This window comes from Globicephala melas, chromosome 5 (assembly GCF_963455315.2).
Source record: "Globicephala melas chromosome 5, mGloMel1.2, whole genome shotgun sequence".
Lineage (NCBI taxonomy): Eukaryota > Metazoa > Chordata > Mammalia > Artiodactyla > Delphinidae > Globicephala > Globicephala melas.
Window position 1 is genome coordinate 29,292,984 of NC_083318.1, and position 19,862 is coordinate 29,312,845.

General features: G+C 51.0%; 1 protein-coding gene across 2 annotated transcripts; it reads left to right on the top strand.

Moving 5' to 3' along the window:
- The first annotated feature begins 4,009 nt into the window (after positions 1 to 4,009).
- PITX2 (paired like homeodomain 2) lies at positions 4,010 to 18,938 on the top strand. Of its 2 annotated transcripts, XM_060298741.1 has the most exons (4): positions 4,010 to 4,055; positions 4,523 to 4,660; positions 15,752 to 15,957; positions 18,375 to 18,938. In XM_060298741.1, the coding sequence occupies exons 1-4, from the start codon at positions 4,010 to 4,012 to the stop codon at positions 18,936 to 18,938; spliced, it is 954 nt and encodes a 317-aa protein (XP_060154724.1). The 2 variants fall into 2 exon arrangements, with proteins under 2 accessions (XP_060154724.1, XP_030719919.1); XM_030864059.2 differs by lacking the exons at positions 4,010 to 4,055; positions 4,523 to 4,660 and adding an exon at positions 14,689 to 14,896.
- Positions 18,939 to 19,862: the final 924 nt, after the last annotated feature.

Genomic DNA, 19,862 nt, shown 5'->3' on the forward strand with positions numbered 1-19,862 from the left:
GAGCGAGAAAGCTGGAGAAGAGCAGAAAGAAACGGCCAGTGACGGCTAGATTCCGGAGGCCACTGCGCGCCCTTGGACCCCCTCGGAACTCGGCGCCCTCCGGAGCCTCGCCGCCCTCTCGGCCCGGCTTTCGGGCGTTTGCGGTGCAGCCCGTGCCTCGGTTCGCTGGAAATCTCTCCGGGACGCGGCGGGACGCGGAGACAGCAGCTCTCTCCCGGTAGCCGGTAAGTGGAGGCCGTCTCTCCCGCAGGGATGTGAGATAATGCGAGTTTGGAAATTTGTTCCACTTTGGAGAATCTTCACCGTAGGTGATTTGTGGCTCTTGGGGCTGCCTTTCCCCCGAGGTAACGCAGTTGGCAAACAGACCTCGCAAAGCCCTGTTCCTTTCGTCCCCAGTCACAGACGCTAACAATCTACGGGGTGCTGAAGTCGAGTGGGAAGCGAGACCATGGCTGGCATTTAAAAGGAGGTATCTTCCCTTAAATCTTGGTGCCAACACTACAGGGACAAATCCTCAAACTGAGGATTAGCATTCTCAAGATAAAGGGCTCTGTACAAAGTTTCAGCTATTGGAAGATTAGCCCCCTTCCCATTGTTACCAATTGGAAAAAGATTCCATCTTAACTGGCAGTGAGTGACCTCTCAGGCCCAAGCGAATTACCTGGGAGCCAGGCCTGAATGCCAAGCTCACACAATTACTTCGGATTATAAATCCTTTAAATTGATTACCAGTCAATTCCAATCTTGCACTTCGGGAGATACATTTTAAATGGGTGCAGGGGACAGGACTGTTTTCCAACCGTCCAGCAAGAAAAAAATTATGATTCTAAATCTGAGAAGTATGTTTCTCTTTTTAATACAATTTAATGATTTTACTTTCCTAAGCAGTTTAGAAATCAAACCATCATAGGGTAGTGTGATTTTTATTTTACTCTTTTTTTCTATTTGTGCAAGTAGCATGTCTTACTAAACTAAATTTTTAAAGAAATTTACTATCATGAATTAAAATAATATAGGAAATTCATACATTCTAAAATATTTTATGAAAAATTTGATTTTGAGAGATTTCCTTGCATTCTTTTTAGGCCATTAATAAGAATTAAAGATGCTTTTAATATCGTTTTGGAGGAAATCCATCTAAAAATTCAAATACCAGTTATGTCAAGGAAACAAAGCACTTAAGCAATATAGATTGAGGATTTTTGTTGATGTAACAAAATAAACATACAAGGTTTCAACAATCAAACCTTCCCTAAAAATGAAATAGCTACTTCATTTATGGAATGTTTTGCTCTACCTCAGAAAAACTACACTTAAATTATTCAGGTGCTTTGTTCCTCAAGTTGAGCATGTTTGTCCTCAAGTGTTCCTGAAGCATCGATATTAATTGGTTTAAAAGAAGGCTTAAACTGCTAAAATACAGAACTATGTTAAGCAGTATTTTAATTTCCTTAAATGATTACCCACTGCAAATTAATTTACTGACTAATCTCACTAATTTAGTTCATTGAAAACATATGTTCTTGCCATGTTTATTTTTAAACTTTCCATTAAAGATTTTGTTATAGGGTAACAACTTGAATGGAAAGGAGGGAAATGTGAAAGGATGTGGAATTATTAGGACTATATTTCATTCCTGCAATTTCATCTTTTGGCAGTCAGCAGAAATAATTTTTAAGTAAATTGTTTTATTCCTTAGGGCTTGCCTGCCTGCCTGCCTTAGCCAGTGTGGCTCTGGGTGCTCCCATTAGCTGTGTCGTGCTTTTTAGTAAGCTCACAATAGAAAACTCACGTTGGCCAAAACAAGATTGCCTGGCGTATACATTCCAAGCAGGACATGAACTTTTGGGGTGAGAACAACTTCCCAATGGGAAAAGTTGCTCATCTTAATTTGTGAGATTAGCCATTGAAGCCAGTCTCTAAATCCGGCAGCCAAATTTGTCTTGTAAGACTTGCCTTGACAGGGCAAGTTTAAGGATCAGCAGGCAGGAATTGGAGGTCTCTTTCTAAAAATTACCTTCCCCAGATATTTAGACTCAATTCATCTAGTAAGCCTGGTCATTATATGAAGGAGAAAAAAAAAAGCAGGCTTCAGGACTCATTTTGACTGCAAAATAAATCCCCAAGTCATAAGGACATGTAGGAGTGAGCTAAGAAACATGCCTTGACCTTCTTTTCAGTCTTTAGAGAGGAGTTCTTGAAGATTTGTTTTGTATTGCTTTGTTTGGTCTTCAGCACTGAAGCTTGGGAGTGGGGGGAGAATGTGTAATAATTGACTGACTTTACACTGAGCTACCCGATCTTTTTCTCTTGTATATTTTACTATTAAAAAAAATAAAAACTATTTGCAGTTACCATCTGCAAAGCTCTGGCTACCGGCTAATAATGCAGCCAATTCAGAAGTTAAAAAAAAAAAAGATTATCGAAATGATGATGACATGCAAATTTCCCCTGAAATTATCATAAGTAAACATTTGAAGTCTGGACTAATAAAATCCCATCTGTGTTACTTCATATCGAGTTAGTAGAAAGCTGTGATAATGAATTTTGTAATATCTCATGAACAGACATCTCAATCAGGGACTAATCCTGTGATTTTACTGCAGAATCACTAAATCTGGAGCCACCAAACTGCTACTTCTGGGCCCCCGGGCCCGCAAGCATCGGCAGAGCCCCCGCCCGCGTCCACGCTAGCGGGTGGGGGAACCGCCTGGCCGCCGCGCGGGGCAGCCCCTCCTCTAGGCAGCGACCTTGGCCAGAGGCCCCTGGGCCCCGGCTCCTTCCAGGAGAGGCCGAGGAGCCGGGAAATGCGACTCCGCCAGAGCCAGACCCCCCCTAGCTCCCTGCCCAGCCTCCGCCCCTTGCGCAGCCGGGTATCGCCCGCCCCCCAGCCCCAGCCCCGGACCTGAGTGAGGTGGGCCCTTCCGCCGCCGGCGTACCCTGGGTAGCGTGGAGCGAGGCAGGCGCCGAGATCCAAGGGGCCTGAGGAGCGGGCACCTTTCTTTCCTTCCGTCTTTAAAGCAGCCGCGGCTCTTCTACCCACCCCGACAGAGCCCCTCGCCACCCACCTCTCCCGGTTTGCTCGTGGCGGAGAAGGGGGCGCACGTTAAACGCTTGGCTCGCTGCGTTGTGGTTGGAAATTTGGAGAAGATCTGGTTTGCCGGGGAGGAGAAGGGGGAGAACTGGAGGAGCCGGTCTCTCAGAGCTATTTCTCTGTCCTCGGCGGGCAGTAAACCCTCCGGGGGACGTTTGCCACGCTCTCCTCAATCTCAGTCACTTCACCCCGTTCCCCTGCTCTGCGATCTTAAATCATACTTTAGGGTAAATAAATGGCCGGGTGAGTATCTCCAGGGCAAAGTGTGGCTAAATATGGAAAAGTGGCTCCTGATGGATGAGAGGCCCGAAGCCAGCTCGCTCCTGGAGCACCCTAGGCCTAGGGAGTCCTGTTCGTTTCAGAATTACAGAAAATCGAGGGGAACTGTTACCTAGGACAGGAACAAGTTGACTCTGGCACTCTATAAATGTTTACTAGGCTTCAGCTAACGGACAGCCACTGTGCTGGCCTTCACGTGCAACTCTCCAAGGAGAAAGTCCTCTTCACTCATCCCCAAATTTTGTATCTGCTAAGGCTGTCCTCGTGTTCAGACGGGCTTTTAACCCCTGACACAGACTCCCCTGTGAGTAGTTCCACAGCCTAGGTTCCCAGAACACGGTGACTTGATCGGCCAAGAGCTCCTGGACCCATTTGCTGCAACTCTGGAGGCACATTCCCTCGCCCCTCTTTGGTAAACATTCAGATGTCCTGGACCGGGGGCAAGGGTGGGAATGAGGCTGGGCTGCCAGAGACTGTCAGGTTCGAGAAACACGCCTGAAACCTAGCACAGACTAGGCGCCTAATAGCTAGTGTCGAAGTCGTCTGCCCCACAGGTAGCCTGCTTTGAGCCCTGCGCGCTCGCCCGCCGCCGCTTCTCACAGCCCTCCTTCTCTTCCATTTTGCAGATAACGGGGAATGGAGACCAACTGCCGCAAACTAGTGTCGGCGTGTGTGCAATTAGGTAAGAGTCGTTTCTTCCGCCAGGGTCACCCGACGGGAGACCGCGACACGCGAGGGCGGCGAGAGGGCACTGGTCCCGTGGCGAGGCCGCGCGACGGGCGCTTCCCCGAGGGGTCGGCCAGAGCAGGAAGGAAATCAGAACCAGGACGCCGGTGGCCTCTCCCAGTGGGGGGTTGTGGATAGAGAGGGAGCCTGTCGCCGCGTGTCGAAGCCCCGGGCCTCCGCCTCCCGACGGGAGCTGCTGGCAGCCGGGGAGGCGCGGAGAGAGAACGCCGCCCTGCGCCGGGTTGCCAGAGGGTCCGGGAGACGGGAGTGTCCTCCGCTCTTTCCTCTAACTGGGTCTTTGCTCTTTGTCCCTCTTTCTCCTCCGTCCTGCCTCCCTCTCCCAACCTCCTCGACCCCCGCTACTTTCCGCCGCCATCCGGGGCGTCTCTCTCCCGGCACGTGGGGCGGGCGCGCGTGGCCCAGGCGTGCAGCCGGCGGCCGTTGAATGCCTCTTCCCCAAAGACTCCGAAATCAAAAAGGTCGAGTTCACGGACTCCCCCGAGAGCCGGAAAGAGGCGGCCAGCAGCAAGCTCTTCCCGAGGCAGCATCCCGGCGCCAATGGTAAGGCCGAGAACGAGGCGCAGGCCGCGCGCTGGGCACCAGCCTCCGGTCCTCTGGGGCTCGGGTGAGACGCACGCAGGCGAGGCCGCCAGACGGGGCGCGCCTGCTCGCAACTTGGCCTCTGGTTGGGATGGGAAGCAGCCGTCCAAGGAACGTTAATTCCCTTCCCCAAATTATACTGCACTCCTGAGACCCATCACCTCTCCCTCTCCCTCTCGCTCTCTCCTGATCATCTCCTGATGTGTGGCCTGATCTGTGCACACCCCCAACCTACCTCTGTGCCGCTAGCTGGCGTGGAAAAGTGGTCCAACAGCGACCTCTGTCGCTCACCACGTCCCACTGCATGCAGCAGCGGCAGGGCCCACCCCGTACCGACGGCCCTCGGCCGCGCCCCTCCCAGGCTTGTGGGCGCGGGGTTTACCGCGGAAGGCCAGCACGCGAGGCTCGGGCTGGCGTAGGTTCGCCCCGGCGGCGAGCTGACAACAGCCCTGCAGAGCCTGAGGGCAGCAACTGCGCGCAGCAGCCGAGGGTGGAATGCAGTGTGTGCCCCTGTCGACACGAACCTACCTGTTGTGCTGGTTGCGGCATCTCGGGTTTTGGTAGCGTGGTTGATCGGTTTCACTCTGGACAAGGCAAGGGATATTGCTGCTTAAAGTGTGCAGGCGTGTGTCAAACTTAAAACGTCTCCTACGCACAGATCTTGTTGAATTGAAACGTGTCTTTTAGGTGTGTGTGTGTGAGAGAGAGAGACAGAGACAGAGAGAGACAGAGAGACAGAGAGGGGATGAGAGGACAACCTTTCCTTTGGAATACATGAAAAACTCAAATTTACCGTTCGTCTATTCTCCGTGTTTTCCAGGCCCCTTAATAAATAAGTGCCTATCCTTAGGAGGTTGTTGACCTTTGATAACGTGAGGAGATAAAGCCCTCACAGTCCTCGGCCCCTAACCCCCTCTTTCCGGATTAAAGTGTAAGGATACAAATGTAATGTGTGCTAGAGGGGAGCGAATTGGGACTCCCCGCCAAGTAAACAAACCGTATTACCGAGAAGAAAACAAAAGCCCCGCACTGGGCTTCCCAGTGAATTGGAGAGAAAAGCATCATTTGTTGGAATAAAACGTCTAAAGTGGTGTGGAGCACAACGGCCTCGACACTGCGCAATATCGCTAAGTCCTCCTGCTGGGCCAGTTAAACGCTCACTTGTCCGGGATTAACCCCATGGGGTTAAATGGGGCCATGTAGAGATAACGTCGGGTGATTTCTGTCATTAAGATTGTGTTAAATTCTTCTTCTGTTTGATAATCGGTCGTAAAAATAAATTATTACACCAGAGTATGTTTGGGATATGGTTAAAAATCAAGAGCAGCGATGACTCCCGGGGAAAATGCTTTGTGCGTGTTCAGCGCCGGCTCCGGCCAGGCTAGGGGAGCTCCCCAGTCTCGCTTCGCACAGCGCGGGCCGGCCGCGGTCCAGCCGAGGTTGACATTTCTCGCAGCGCTGGGAGCCGAGAGATGCAAAATGTCTCCTCCCACCCCCACCCCAATCCAGTGTTTTCTTGACCCCAGGAATGGTTTCTGAGGACAGGTGGCTTCCACGAGAGCTTAGGACCCCTTGGAGGGGAAGCCTGAGGTGGGATGGGGGCTTCCTAGGTGGGCAAGAGGCGGCGGAGAGCCGGTGAGTCCTGTCTGCTCCTGTCACCGTTCAGGCAGGCGCTCCTGGGCGTTCGCTTTTGGTAATTAGCAAACAAATAAAGAGCTAGAAATAACAAACGATTGTTTTCTTAACCATTATGTTCAGGCCCGGATTATTTTAGTGCAGTGATAGGCTCTTCCCCACACAGCTAAGTCTGTTTTCTACCTTTTGGACCGAAGAGGAAAATTGCTGCCCAAACATGTTTAATGCCATTAATTAAGAAGAGACACGTGATAGGAAAAATGCTGAAATTCTTGATTTTATTGGCGTTTAGGGAATGGGATTAGACCAAAAATGTCACACACGAGTGGGCAAAGCCATAGAAGGAAGGTTGCCACAGTCCCCTTTACTGAGTAGAAGTAAATTTAACTTATGGAATATGCAAACTCCTATCGACAGCCTGCGAAAGAAAGAGAGAAAGAAAGAAAAGAAAAGAAAGAAAGAAGGAAAGAAAGAAGGAAAGAAAGAGAAAAATGATTTTTCTCCTTAATTTTTTAGTTTTTATTTGCTTTTTTTTTGGCTTTTAAAAAGAAAAGTGTTTACAATGACATGCGATTTTCGAAAAGGGCCATGCTATTCTATTATTGGTACTATTCTCCCTCATCCCTCCAAAACACGGTGTCCTCACTGAAGACTGAAAACGTTTTCGGAGTTGACAGTGTCGACCTCTGGGAGGCCCGACCTCTGCGTCCCATCGCAAGCGAGTCCCCATCCCCTTGATACCCACAGCCTGGCTAGAACCCCGAAACGGGAGGGGGCAGGGAGTAGGCTGAAGATCCCCTAAAGCCAGGGGTTTGAGAGAGGGTGAAGAGAGGGGTGGCTAGGTATGGCAGGTGAAGACAGGAAGAGTTGACAAGTTAAACAGCATCCCCCACACAGAAGGGGCAGAGGCCCGCTTAGAACATCCCCCTGGAACAGAGGTCCTTGGCTTTTCCCCGCTTTGGGTGTCCCGAAAGGAGCTCCGTTTGGAGGAACTCAAAAAGTTGTCTTCGCCTTCGGGAAGAGGACGGAATGATCCTCCCCTGTCAATACCTTTAAAGTTTAGGGGCCGTGGCTCTGGATTCGCAGCTGGAATCGACCGAGCTGCCGCCTTTCGGTCCCCGAGCCTGGCTTCGCGACCGGACCGGGGGCGGGTACCTTCGCCGGGCCTCCCCCAGCGATGCCATTAATTTTTAAATCGTTTTGGCAGAGCAGTTGGGCTGAAAGTGTTCGACCCGGGCGTCTGGTGCGCGCAGACTTCCTTCCCTAGGGACAGGGACTCCAAGGCCCCGCCGCGACACACACCGTCTCCTGCGGCAGCAGCCGGGTGCCCGTCTTCTTCAGAGCACCCGCGGTAACCCCCGCCGCCTTGGCGGCCGCAGAGCCCTATTCACTCAATCACCAAATGCTTGCGGAGCACATACACCGTGGATTCCTAATGTATCCCCCCCCGCGCCCCCCAAATCAAATCGTCTGGTTTCCCTTCGCCGTTACAGAGCTATTTTAATGCTCACAAGGAGCACCGCGAAAGCAGCCCAGACCACCTCCAGCAAAAGGCAAAATGGTGCTGCGTGGGGCGGCGCTCCGGCTTGAGCGTGGTCAGAAAGAAGGGGGGTGTTTAGAAAGGTGGAGGGCTCTTAGTGCGAAGAGGGGTCAGGGGACCGGGGCGTGCTGCAGAGGCGTGAGGTCTCCGGAAGCGCGGAGCTGGGGAAGGGGAGAATTCCATTTTTTTTCTACCCACACCCCACCCCACGCCAAATCTGCAGCTTATCGGTAGAAGCTGCCTCTCCTTTCTGTGTGGGTTTTTTTTCCTCCCAAGAGGGGAAATTGTCCAAAAGTAGTCAGTCCCAGCGGATTTCCGCCCGCACAGTAGTCTTTACAGGTCGCGTTCCTCGGTACTGACGCGGTGCGCGCCCAAAGTTTCACGAGGCTGGCTCGACTGTCATCCCGCACCGCCCGCTGTTAATATATGCAGCAGTTGTTAGAGCGACTCGGGGGAGAAGGAAATGTATAACGAAAGCTTATTCGTGAGCAGGAATATACTAATGGAACAATCTGATGTCTTCTTAATCCTATGTAAAAAGCTTTGTCGTCTTCCTAATATTGACTGAATGGGTAATTAATGGCTCTTCATCTAGGCGAATACCCTGTAATCCAAAGATAGGCAAAAGACAACAAGCCCAAGGTAGAAGACAAAAGGCCCAACTGCGGCCGCCACCCTCCTTCCTCCCACCCCCCGCTCAGCGTCTTCAAATGGGAAAGTTTCCTCTCAGGAGAAAAAGGCAAGAGTGGGAGAATATACATACCTTTCCTGGGCTAGACGTAATCACAGAAGCTGGCCGCCCCGCTCAGTTCTCCACTACTCCGTCTTTTCCCCACCAGTCCTTCCCTCCGCTTTTCTCTCTTCTCCATTCCTCTAGAAAGTCTCCCCCATTGTGGCCCTGACCAGCACCTTTTCCCCCAAGGCACCCATCTTTCATTTAAGGAAGTGATTGATAACAGAGGACCAACATACAAGGTCCTCAGAAGACTCAGGCAAAGGACTGAGCTCCTTTCTGATCCTGAGGACGCTCCTTTCTTTTACAACTTAAGGCAGACAGTCTGTGAGGACTAAGGTAGTTGGGAAGGGAGGGAAGAAATGAATAGAAGGAGAGAGAGCAGGCAAAATTACGTGTATGTGTTAAACAGCGATAGGGAGTGATGCAGTCAACTTCATTGTGAGGATGTGACATGAAGAGTGCCCAAGATTCTCCCAGCATGTTTTAAACAGGCTGACATTTTAATTTAAACCTTTAGAAGTAATATATTACTTGTGTTACGACAATGAGGTGGGTTCCTTTTTTTTTTGTCAGCTGACAGTTTTTAAAATATTATTTCACTAGGGAAATAAAAGCTTCATCTCAGATTATAGGTGGGTATTTTTGGATTTATGTGATTTATGGTCACCATGACAACTAATGCTGAATGTTAGCTACCAGCATGTCTGGGAGAGGGAAGACAGAAAGAAGGGGAACAAGAGAAATAGAAAGGGAGACGGGACATGAGCTGAAGAGGGAAAATAGAGAAAGAGGAGCATTTCAATCCCCCTTTTTTTTTTTAAGTAACTTTAGTTAGTCCCTTGTCATTTCTATCTGTCTGGACCTAGATGTTGATGTTTATCTCATTCCTCTATCTCTCTCTTACCTCTATACACAAATATACCGTTCTCTTTATTTTACTTTTCCACGACTAGTTGCAGTTCGACGATTAAATGAGCCCCTAATAAACCTGTAGCATTAACAGGCTGATGTGAAAAGGCATTACAGCACGTGGGTTTAGTGATTGCGGTAGTCCTCCCACCTCCCCGACCCCCCTCGAATCTCTCGCTCTTCTCTCCACCCGCCAGTGTGGGGTGAAGAGAACCGCCCAGCAGCCAGCTATCCCAAACTTGAAGCCACAGTGTGGGAACGGAAATATGGGGACCATTTGCAGGGACCCAGAGAGGACGGATGTTGCTCAGTACCTCTACAGACTTCTGATTCCGAAAAGAATCCGCCACTTTTTACAAACCTGCACTTTTTTATTCCATTTAGGGAATGGGGGAGGCGGAATCAGCCACAATAAAGCCTTTAATTTCTGGGTGCTTCGGCTTCGTGACTGGGGTGGGGGGAGGACAGTGAAGCGGCCCTTTCCAGCTTGATTTGCGGGCAGAGAAGAGCCAGGCAGGGGAAGGAGGGGAGGCAGAGCCACTTCTCCGGGCAAGGTGCAAGGTCTCCCTCTGACCTCTGCGCCTAACACCGCACGCTCGCGCATACACACACTCACGCCTGTCACGTGCCTCCGACCTGAGTCCGGGCGGGTCTCGTCCTTGAGCTGGCCTGGACGGGAGCGAGACTACCACCCCTCTACGGCCTGACAGCGCAAGGAGACATCTAACTGAACCATCTTCCAGGTGAGCTTTGAGGACAGATTTTTTTTTTTTTCCCCCAGAAGTCAAGGGTCACTTGGTTGGGTCCCAGTTCATATCCCGGCCGCCACAGCCGAGAGTTTGGCGGCGCTACCCAACCCATTCTCGCCGCAATGGCCAGAGGGCCTTTGTGCAACTAACCCTGAAGAGTGTGAAATTAAATAAGACCTTAAGGCTGGTAATCGGTGGCAAATACCAGCTCAAAACACGCCTGACCCCGTGTCACACATTTCCCTCCTCAAGGGTCTTTCTTTGAAAGAATAAGCAAGAAAACCCGATTGAGACGATCCCTGATTTCTTCTGAGTGGAAAACCCAAAGCCGCGCTGGGCTTCCTGTCCTTTCCCCACCGCAACTGTGCAGCACCTCCAGCTTCCCCGAACCGACCATGCTGGGTTTTTTCTGAATTGGCAATTTCTGTGATGGAGGCTGAAGTCATAGTAATTTCTAGGACCAGTCAAAGAAGAGTGGGGGACAGGCGGGTAACAGTAGCTCTGAACTGACAGAATACCTAAGGTTCCCTTACTTCCAGCTCCTTTGTCATCTGTATTGCCTATACATTTGCACCCACAGGTTTTTTGTAGATTAAATCTAAAAATTGCCCACCACCACTAGAGTTTTAACTGAAAAATGTTTCTTCATTCCCCACTACATACTTGCTTTTCCTCATCTAGACTTTTCATGTTGGAGCACTCCTACCACCGGTGGAGTGAACGCTGTTGGGGCTGGAAAGGGTATCACCCAAACTCAGAGTGTGTGAAGTGATTAGAAGATTAGGAGAGAGTTGAAACTCTGGCTAGAAAAATGCAAAGAAATACCTCCGTGCCTCAGTTGGGGTTTTTCTTGGGGGGGGGATATATTATGTATGTGTATTTCTATCTATAGATAGATATATGCGTATGTATATATGATTTCATTTTTGCGTAACCAGAGTTCTTCAAGTAATTTGTCTTTCTTTATTCTCCACTTGACTTTGCAATGGATCAATATAGTTTAAGATACCTTATCTTTTTAGGCTTTCAGGCTGATCACCAGCATTTCCACACGTTGGCACTACGGGGAGCTGTCATTTGCCCTTAGATTTTTCACCCACTTTGGAGGTTGGTTTAGGTCCTTCATACTGTATTTGCCTTGAGGAAAGTTCTGTTAGTCAACAGAGCCAAAGAGCTTAAATCAAAATTCCATGGGTTTAATGAGAGATGGGCTTAGAAATCTACATGGCTCTGTGGAGCTTCTCAGCTCTCCTGAGTAAGGAGTTTTGAAAACCACTCAGAGCCTCCACCAAAAATTGCAACTCCAGGGTTTGAATGTTGAAGAGACAAGGAAAAAAAGTATGCTCACTATGGAGGAGAATCTTTCATTCTTTGATGTGATTGAGTTTCTTTGTGATATGAAGGCTTGAGCGTATGGTATTGTGGGGATTGCAGCTATGCTGAGGTTTAAGAGAAGATACTAGAATATGATTAGTAAACACATTGGGCAGAAAAGGGCTGGATTCATATTGACTTACTTATAGGTCATCAGTTGGCAGTGTAATGGGAGGAAATATTTACTTTACACATATACTTTATGGTCTTGGGGGAATTAGAGGAAATTCAATAAGAAAATGGTGAGAAACATTTAAAACCCTTATTTAAAAGACTTAAGCAAATTAGTGTCTTATCAGATTAAAAACCACTACAAATGTAAGAGCATTGTCTTCAGTGAAACACTGGGGGGTCTGAGAAGGAGATTCTCCACCAAATCTCAGGGATAAAATGCATCATTTAAGCACCAGTTAATGAGCAGAATGTAAATTAATTTAACCTTCTTTACCAACAGGCTGCTTATGTAACATGTATAATTTAGTGATAAGATTTCAGGACCTAATATAGCTGGACGTATGAGCCTCAGCTAATGCAGACCTGCCACATGAGGATGTGTTCTGCTCTAAGCAGGTGTGTGTATGCATGGAATGGGGTTAACTGGAATAAAAGGTTAAAACCAGAAATGCTGATTTAAAGCTTCCTATGAAGAAAGTTCCTCCTTGTAGCTAAATTCTTCTTAAAGTGGCATGATACTTTGGGGAGAGACTGAAGAATTCTCATTTGGTTCTTGGACTGCTCTCAAGCTTGTTTAAAATGGGGGAGGAGTTGCAGATATGGTGGGGGGGAAGCGGGAGCAGGGCAAAGGAGAGACACATAGGTTACAAACGTATTTGTAGTCTGCTTCGTCCACTCTGCCTCAGATTGAAAAGTTTCCCAATCTTGGGAACAAGGACAAGGAGGGAGTTTTCTGAAGATACCTCATACTGGTGTTGCAAATCATTGACTGTAACGTCAAACAAATACACATTCAGGGATGATAACACTAACTCCACAATAAAGCAATCATCAATGCAGAAACCCAGGGGAGATTAGTTTGTGCTCTCCAGCTGACCTAAGCCGGAGGACAAAAGGACTTTCACAAATTATTTTGAATGATAACTTTGAGTTTCTTTCTTTAATTTCTTTGGAAATAGAGCTGTAAAGATTTAGATGTCCCCAAAGGTGTTTTTTCCTTTTGTTTTAAATAAATGAACAAGGCTTTGCTTTTCCTTGCTGAATGTTCTCCTAGGCTTTTGCCGACAACCTACTGCCTCTGCCTATGGACTCCACCAATTCAAGACAGCCTGGAGCTCCTAGGAATAGAAAATGACTTAAAAATTATCCTTGAAATTGGTTATTTGGCAACATTCTTAATTGTATGGAAATTCATTAAAGCATATTTTATATATAATTAGCTCAAGGTTGTTGATTCTACAGGCTTTATGGGTTTGAATCTGGTAACAAAGTAAACAAGAGAGTTGAATTTAAAGCGTGGCTCTCTCGGGTTAGGATGAGCTTAATACAGTGTATAAGGAATTTGAAAGCTCTCGGATATGTGTCTGAATCAATGTTAAGTAGAATGGATAAGCTTTCAGCATTTTGAAAATGCTGGGTTAGAGTTTCTAGTCTATTGTGTGTTTTCTGTCTGGGGACTAATAAGCATTACAGAGAACGTGATCTGAGGCGACTTTTTATTCTTGTATAAATCCAGAGTGAACCACCAAACAGTTGTTCGTTTAAAGTCAAGGTAATTTTCTTTTGACGGATCCATTTGCTTCTCGAATTCTAATTTATTAGCCTCTCTTGGCTCCGTCTTCTTTGCAATTAAAGTAAAGCTTCTTCAGATTAGCTCCGCAGCATTCACTTGACAGACTGTTTGGAAAATTTAAGATCGGAGAGATGATTTGTTGGTGTTCTGAAATTTTTCTGGTTTTAAGTAGCATGTCTCCTCTCCATACGGGGGAGAAAAACACCTCTCGGTGGGAAATGAATGTAGTGAGACACAAAAGGAAGGAGGGGAGGGTGGCTGGGTGTCTTGTTGATCCTTATACCTCTCAGCCTTCGATCTTTCCGCTTCTTTCTGACGAGCCTTTTACTCCCAGCCGCATATTTCCACCTCCCCACCAGAACTAAAAGCCGGATCGTCTTTGGCCGGGCCAGAGCAGAATTCCCGGGAGCCGCCGGGTGTAGACTCGGCGGGCAAAGCGAGGTATTAGCCCGGCCCCGCACAGCTGATAGGTGCAGACAGGACTGTCCCTCGGTCGCGGCTCGGGGGCTCCTGATTGGTGCGGAGTCACGTCACTCCAGCCGGCGAAGGGTCTGGGAGGAGGCGGGGAGGGTTGGGGAGGGCAGCGGCCGAGTGACGTCTCGGCACCAGGAAGCCCGCCTCTGGTTTTAAGATGTTAGGCCAACAGGGAAGCTTGGAGCCGCAGAGCTGGTCCGTCGCTCGCCTGGGTGCTGGGACCTGAGCTGCGGCGAGGCCGGGCTCGAGCTCGACCGCCCGAGGGAGTGTGCGTGTGCGCACCGCGGAGGGTGCGCCCAGAGGCCCGCGCCGCTGCCGCCGCCGCCGCCGCCGCAGGAGATCTAATAACAGCTACCTGTCCCTGTCACTCTTGACACTTCGCTGTCAGGGCTGCCGCGCGGGGGGCGGGCAGAGCGCAAACGGCGGCGTTAGCTTTCCTTATTGGAGGGGTACTGGAGGGAGGGAGGGAGGGAGGGAAGAAAGGGGTCTTTGCCCACTCTTGTTTCGCTTTGGAGCTTGGAAGCCTGCTCCCCAAAGACGCTCCGAACCGTGCTCTCCTACCCACATCCCCATATCTCCTTTGGCCCGCTGACTTTCGGCCGCCGGACCCTTTCGCTTGAGCCTTCCGAAGGGGACTGGGGCGGCTCGGCTCGAGGACTCTGCCCGGGTTGTGTTCCCTGCTCTGCCCGCGGCGGCCACCGCGAGGAAACTCCGCGCCTAGAGCGGGAAGCGGAGCAGGCGGCGGCGGCGGCGGCGGCGGCGGCGGCGGCGGGGCTTCGGCCGGGCGGCAGCCCAGGACTCGTAGGGCGGCGCGCTCCTTCGTCCATGAACTGCATGAAAGGCCCGCTGCACTTTGAGCACCGAGCAGCAGGGACCAAGCTGTTGGCCGCCTCCTCGTCCTCCTCCTGTCACCATCCCCAGCCGCTGGCCATGGCTTCGGTCCTGGCTGCCGGTCAGACCCGCTCCCTGGACTCTTCCAAGCACAGGCTGGAGGTGCACACCATCTCTGACACCTCCAGCCCCGAGGCCGCAGGTAAGGCGCCGCGTGGCCCCGCGCCGCTCGGCCCTTCTCGCCCCCGAGGAAGTCGGCCCCTCCTGGGGGAGGCGTGGTGGGAGTGGTCCTGTAGCCCGCTCCCCGCAGAACTTCTGGTGCCAGGGTTGTGTTGACCCCTCGTCCCGTTCGCTCTGCCTGGACTGCCCGGCTGGGGTGGCGCGATCCACGCGGGCAGTTCTGCCGCCCTCCCTATTCCGATCCTGGCCTCCTTTCTGTTTTTTGGGTCACAAAAATCCCAGTATCTCCATTAGAGGACCTTCAGAGGCCGCTCCCCGAGCCCCCATGCGTCCCCTGTTCTGCTCTCGGCTTTCAGCTACCAAGAAGCTCCGCTTGTTAGAAAAATATTTGTGAAACTACGCCTCAGAAGAACAGGCGGTTTTCCTAAAGGGCAGAGGAACTTGGGTGCCTCGCCGAATCCCGAAGCCTACTTTTCCTAGCCTTCCGAAACCGCATCGAAATCTGAGCTTTTTACGAGGGGGTTCTGTAAAACGCGCGCGTGTGGGTGTCCCGGGAGATTTGGTGTGTCCACGCAGAAGCTTATAAATATACCTGAAAGCACAGGCTATAAAAATGAGTGTGCCGTCGCAGTGAGATAAACGTGTAAATAAAACGTGCGGCGCTGGGGGAAGAGAGGCGGTGGGGCGCGCACACCCACACTCACAGTCTGCACACCCTGCAGACGCAGCTCTTTCCCTGGCCCGGAGCGGCCGCTCCACACCCTCCTCCCCCGCCAGGCAGCCCAGCTCTTCCCCGGCCTCTGCCGCCTAGTCCAGTTGGCGTTCGCGGGTAGCAGGTGGGCATGCTGACGGGGACCTCTGTGTGTTTCGTTTTCAGAGAAAGATAAGAGCCAGCAGGGAAAGAATGAGGACGTGGGCGCCGAAGACCCGTCGAAGAAGAAGAGGCAGCGGCGGCAGCGGACTCACTTCACCAGCCAGCAGCTGCAGGAACTGGAGGCCACTTTCCAGAGGAACCGCTACCCGGACATGTCCACGCGCGAAGAAATCGCCGTGTGGACCAACCTTACGGAAGCCCGAGTCCGGGTAGGAGCCCGCACGGAGGCTGGGAGGGCTAGCGGGGAGGGCGTTGCGGGGATGCCGGCCCTGTAGCCCGGGAGAGAGTGTGGAAGGCAGCGCTGTCCGGGAGGGCTCGGGTGGGTGCCTTTGCAAAGGCAGATGGCCTCTCACGGCGGCCCCAGTTGCGAGGTTACAGCTCCCTCTTCCGAGACTGGCCGCGGGCCTGGCGCAGGCGCCGGGAGCGGCTCCGGCTCCACGCCCCGACCCACTGCGCGCTCCCAAACGCGGCCGCGTGCATTCCCCTACACAGGGCATTGTGTTCCCGGCTTGTATTCGCCAGACGAGCGCTAATAAGATCCGTCCCAGGCCAGGAGCCGAGGACAGGCTCCAACCTGAGCGCCTTTAACAAGGAAAACCCGCCGGAGACACGCAGGGGTTTGCCCTCCCTGGAAAACTTCCGCGCCAGGCCTAGCCCGGCCCTTTCTCTCCTCTCCTCTCCCTCCTTACACAGTCTTTGCGGTTTTTCTGCCATTCAGATCTCTTCCACACCCTATCCCCTGGTTTTGTGATCTGCGGAAGCAGTTTTAATACACAACTGCTACCCTGACGGTCCTCTTAGAAAGAAAAGAAGAAAGACTTTTCGGTTTGGTTTATTTATCTTTTCTCAGGAGACTGTTACTCACACCCTTCCTCCCAATCATAATAGTTTTATTAAAGAAAGGGCTTACCTTTGTAGCAAATCTGTACTTTATGGATTGGCAAAAATGAACTTAAATTACCCAGTATCCTGGTTTGTGCTGGTCGGTGGAAAACTCCAAATTTGTTAGGATTCTGGAAGCAGAAAACACGCATAGCAGGAGCCAGAGGCTTTGCTGTTAAAAAAAAAATGCTCTGGATAGAAAAAGAGCCCCCAGTTAGAGCTGAGAAAACAGAAGAAAACACTCTAGCAATAATGATGAAATGAGACCAAAATGCACTCCCAAAGCCGAGAGACCGAAGGCACTCTCTGAGTGGCATGTGTGCAGGGAATGAGGCTGTGCTAGTGGATAAATGAGCCAGGTTGAAGTTGGAAATGGTTTTAGTTTAACAGCGCAGAGCCACGGCTCAGGCCCGGACCGCGTGTTTTTTTGCACAAGGTCAGTTTTTCGTAGCTCTCACGCGCATCTGGGGATCGGGCCTCACACGTACTCTTCTCGCCTGGGCAAAGTTTAGACGGCCCAGGGTAGAAATGGCAAGTAATTAAAATGAAAACACAATCTATGGGGTCTCCGGAATCCTTCGGAAAACCCTCCCCCCACCCCCTCCGACTTCTCAGCAGCCCCTTCCAAGTTCCTGCCGCCGCAGCGCTGCGCTCAGGCTCCCTGGGACTACCTCCTTCCAGGCCCGCTGCTTGTCCAGCCGAGTGGGCAGTGAGGCGTCCTTTTTATAGCTGTCGGGTGCAAAGAGGAAGGGGGATAAAAAGGAAATCGAGAATGAAAGGGAAAAAGGGGGGGAAAAAAGCGGATTAGGTGGCTGGGCCTGGCTGAGATGTGTAATGTGAAACATCATCGGTGTCAGCTCGGAAATCTCGGGTCAGGCCTCGCTCCAATACACAATAACCGCCGTCTGGGGCTACGGGCGGGCCCGATGTGGATTGAGAATGGGGTTGCGTCTGGGCCACCGGACACGGGTGGGGGCTGGCGGGGCTGGGCGGCCGCCCGCAAAGCCCAGCGACTAGGCCGGGCCCGGCCGGAGCAGCGCCGGGCGCGCGGGTCTGGCCTGGGGTGGGCGGAGGGTATGAAGGACTGGAGCGAAGGGAGGGGAAGGCTGCAAAGCGACTCTTCCCGGGTTCCCGGAGATTTACACGCCAGGCTCGCGGAGTTTAATTAGCTGTCGGGGAGGTGGTCTTTTACTTTTTATTTGGTTATTTTGCTAGGCGAGGAAGGGGGTCGTGGCCTGGCGCCTGTTGAGGGCGCACGTTCCGTGGAGTAGGGGGTGGCGGTGGAGATTCGAGAGGGGAGGAGGAGTTGTAGGAGAGAGAGGTGGCCTCCCAGCCCCTTGCCCTCATCACTGTGGCTTTGGAATGCAAGCAAGTTTGCAAGGTGGCCGGGGAAGGGTTGGGCGGAAAGCCCGCTGCTCTGAGTTTATTTTGCAGTAAGTGTTTTTGGACCCTGAGGAGGACGTGGGTTAGTGAATAAGCCACTCGCAGGCCGCCAGGCGGTGTGCTGGGGTTTGTGGCACAACTCAGAGCCCGGGCTCACAGGCCTGAACCGGCCTGGCCCCCTGCGTTGGGACGGGGCTCTGGCAGCTTGGGGCACGGGGCCGTGGGGTGGGGGTGGGGAACTGTGGCGGGGAGGGTGTGCGGGTGTGTGTTCGAGCGGGGGTGGTTGCTGGTGCTTTCCTGGATCTAGGTTTTACTAATCCGATCTGTGGCGTCTGTTTGCTCCCTTGCCCTCCACCCCCAGGTTTGGTTCAAAAATCGCCGGGCCAAATGGAGAAAGCGGGAACGCAACCAGCAGGCCGAGCTGTGCAAGAATGGCTTTGGGCCGCAGTTCAACGGGCTTATGCAGCCCTACGACGACATGTACCCGGGCTATTCGTACAACAACTGGGCCGCCAAGGGCCTCACGTCGGCCTCCCTGTCCACCAAGAGCTTCCCTTTCTTCAACTCTATGAACGTCAACCCCCTGTCATCCCAGAGCATGTTCTCCCCACCCAACTCCATCTCGTCCATGAGCATGTCGTCCAGCATGGTACCCTCAGCGGTGACCGGCGTCCCGGGCTCCAGCCTCAACAGCCTGAATAACTTGAACAACCTGAGCAGCCCGTCGCTGAATTCCGCGGTGCCCACGCCCGCCTGTCCTTACGCGCCGCCGACTCCTCCGTACGTTTATAGGGACACGTGTAACTCGAGCCTGGCCAGCCTGAGACTGAAAGCAAAGCAGCACTCCAGCTTCGGCTACGCCAGCGTGCAGAACCCGGCGTCCAACCTGAGTGCTTGCCAGTACGCCGTGGACCGGCCCGTGTGAGCCGCGCACTGCGCCGGGATTCTAGGACCGTGCCGGATAGGGCAGCTCTGCCCTTGTTGAAAGACTGGGAATTACGCTAGAAGGTCGTGGGCACTAAAGAAAGGGAGAGAGAGAGAGAGAAGATATAGAGAAAAAGGGAAACCACTGAATTAAAGAGAGCTCCTTTGATTTCAAAGGAATTTCCTCAATGTCTGACATCTTTCACTAAAAAGTATTTCCAACAGTTGCAAGGACACACACAAATGTTTGACTGGATATGACATTTTAACATTACTATAAGCTTGTTATTTTTTAAGTTTAGCGTTGTTAACATTAAAATGACTGAAAGGATGTATATATATCGAAATGTCAAATTAATTTTATAAAAAGCAGTTGTTAGTAATATCACAACAGTGTTTTTAAAGGTTAGGCTTTAAAATAAAGCATGTTATACAGAAGCGATTAGGATTTTTTGCTTGCGAGCAAAGGAATGTATATACTAAATGCCACACTGTATGTTTCTAACATATTATTATTATAAAAAAATGTGTGAATATCAGTTTTAGAATAGTCTCTCTGGTGGATGCAATGATGTTCCTGAAACTGCTATGTACAACCTACCCTGTGTATAACATTTCGTACAATATTATTGTTTTACTTTTCAGCAAATATGAAAAAAATGTGTTTTATTTCATGGGAGTAAAATATACTGCATACAAATTGGTCTGGATTCTTTCTGCCCTCCTCTGTCGCCTGGCCAGGGTTTCTCAGTCACTGCTTCCTAAACAAACCAGTTCCCTCTGCCTGCCTAGTTAAATACACAAGGCAGCAGTACTTATTTAAATTTGGTAGAAATAAATTATAGTCATTCATCAGAAACTAAAAAGAAAAAAGAGGTACTCTCAGAAAAAAAAAGGGGGGGTGGCTGCGAAGTCTGGTCTTGTT

Bases quoted from the DNA above. Each gene is read 5' to 3' on its own strand.
- PITX2 (XM_030864059.2), top strand. From the start codon at position 14,689: ATGAACTGCATGAAAGGCCCGCTGCACTTTGAGCACCGAGCAGCAGGG. The intron at 14,897-15,751 runs GTAAGGCGCCGC...TTTCGTTTTCAG, and splicing joins CTCCAGCCCCGAGGCCGCAG to AGAAAGATAAGAGCCAGCAG. The intron at 15,958-18,374 runs GTAGGAGCCCGC...CTCCACCCCCAG, and splicing joins TTACGGAAGCCCGAGTCCGG to GTTTGGTTCAAAAATCGCCG.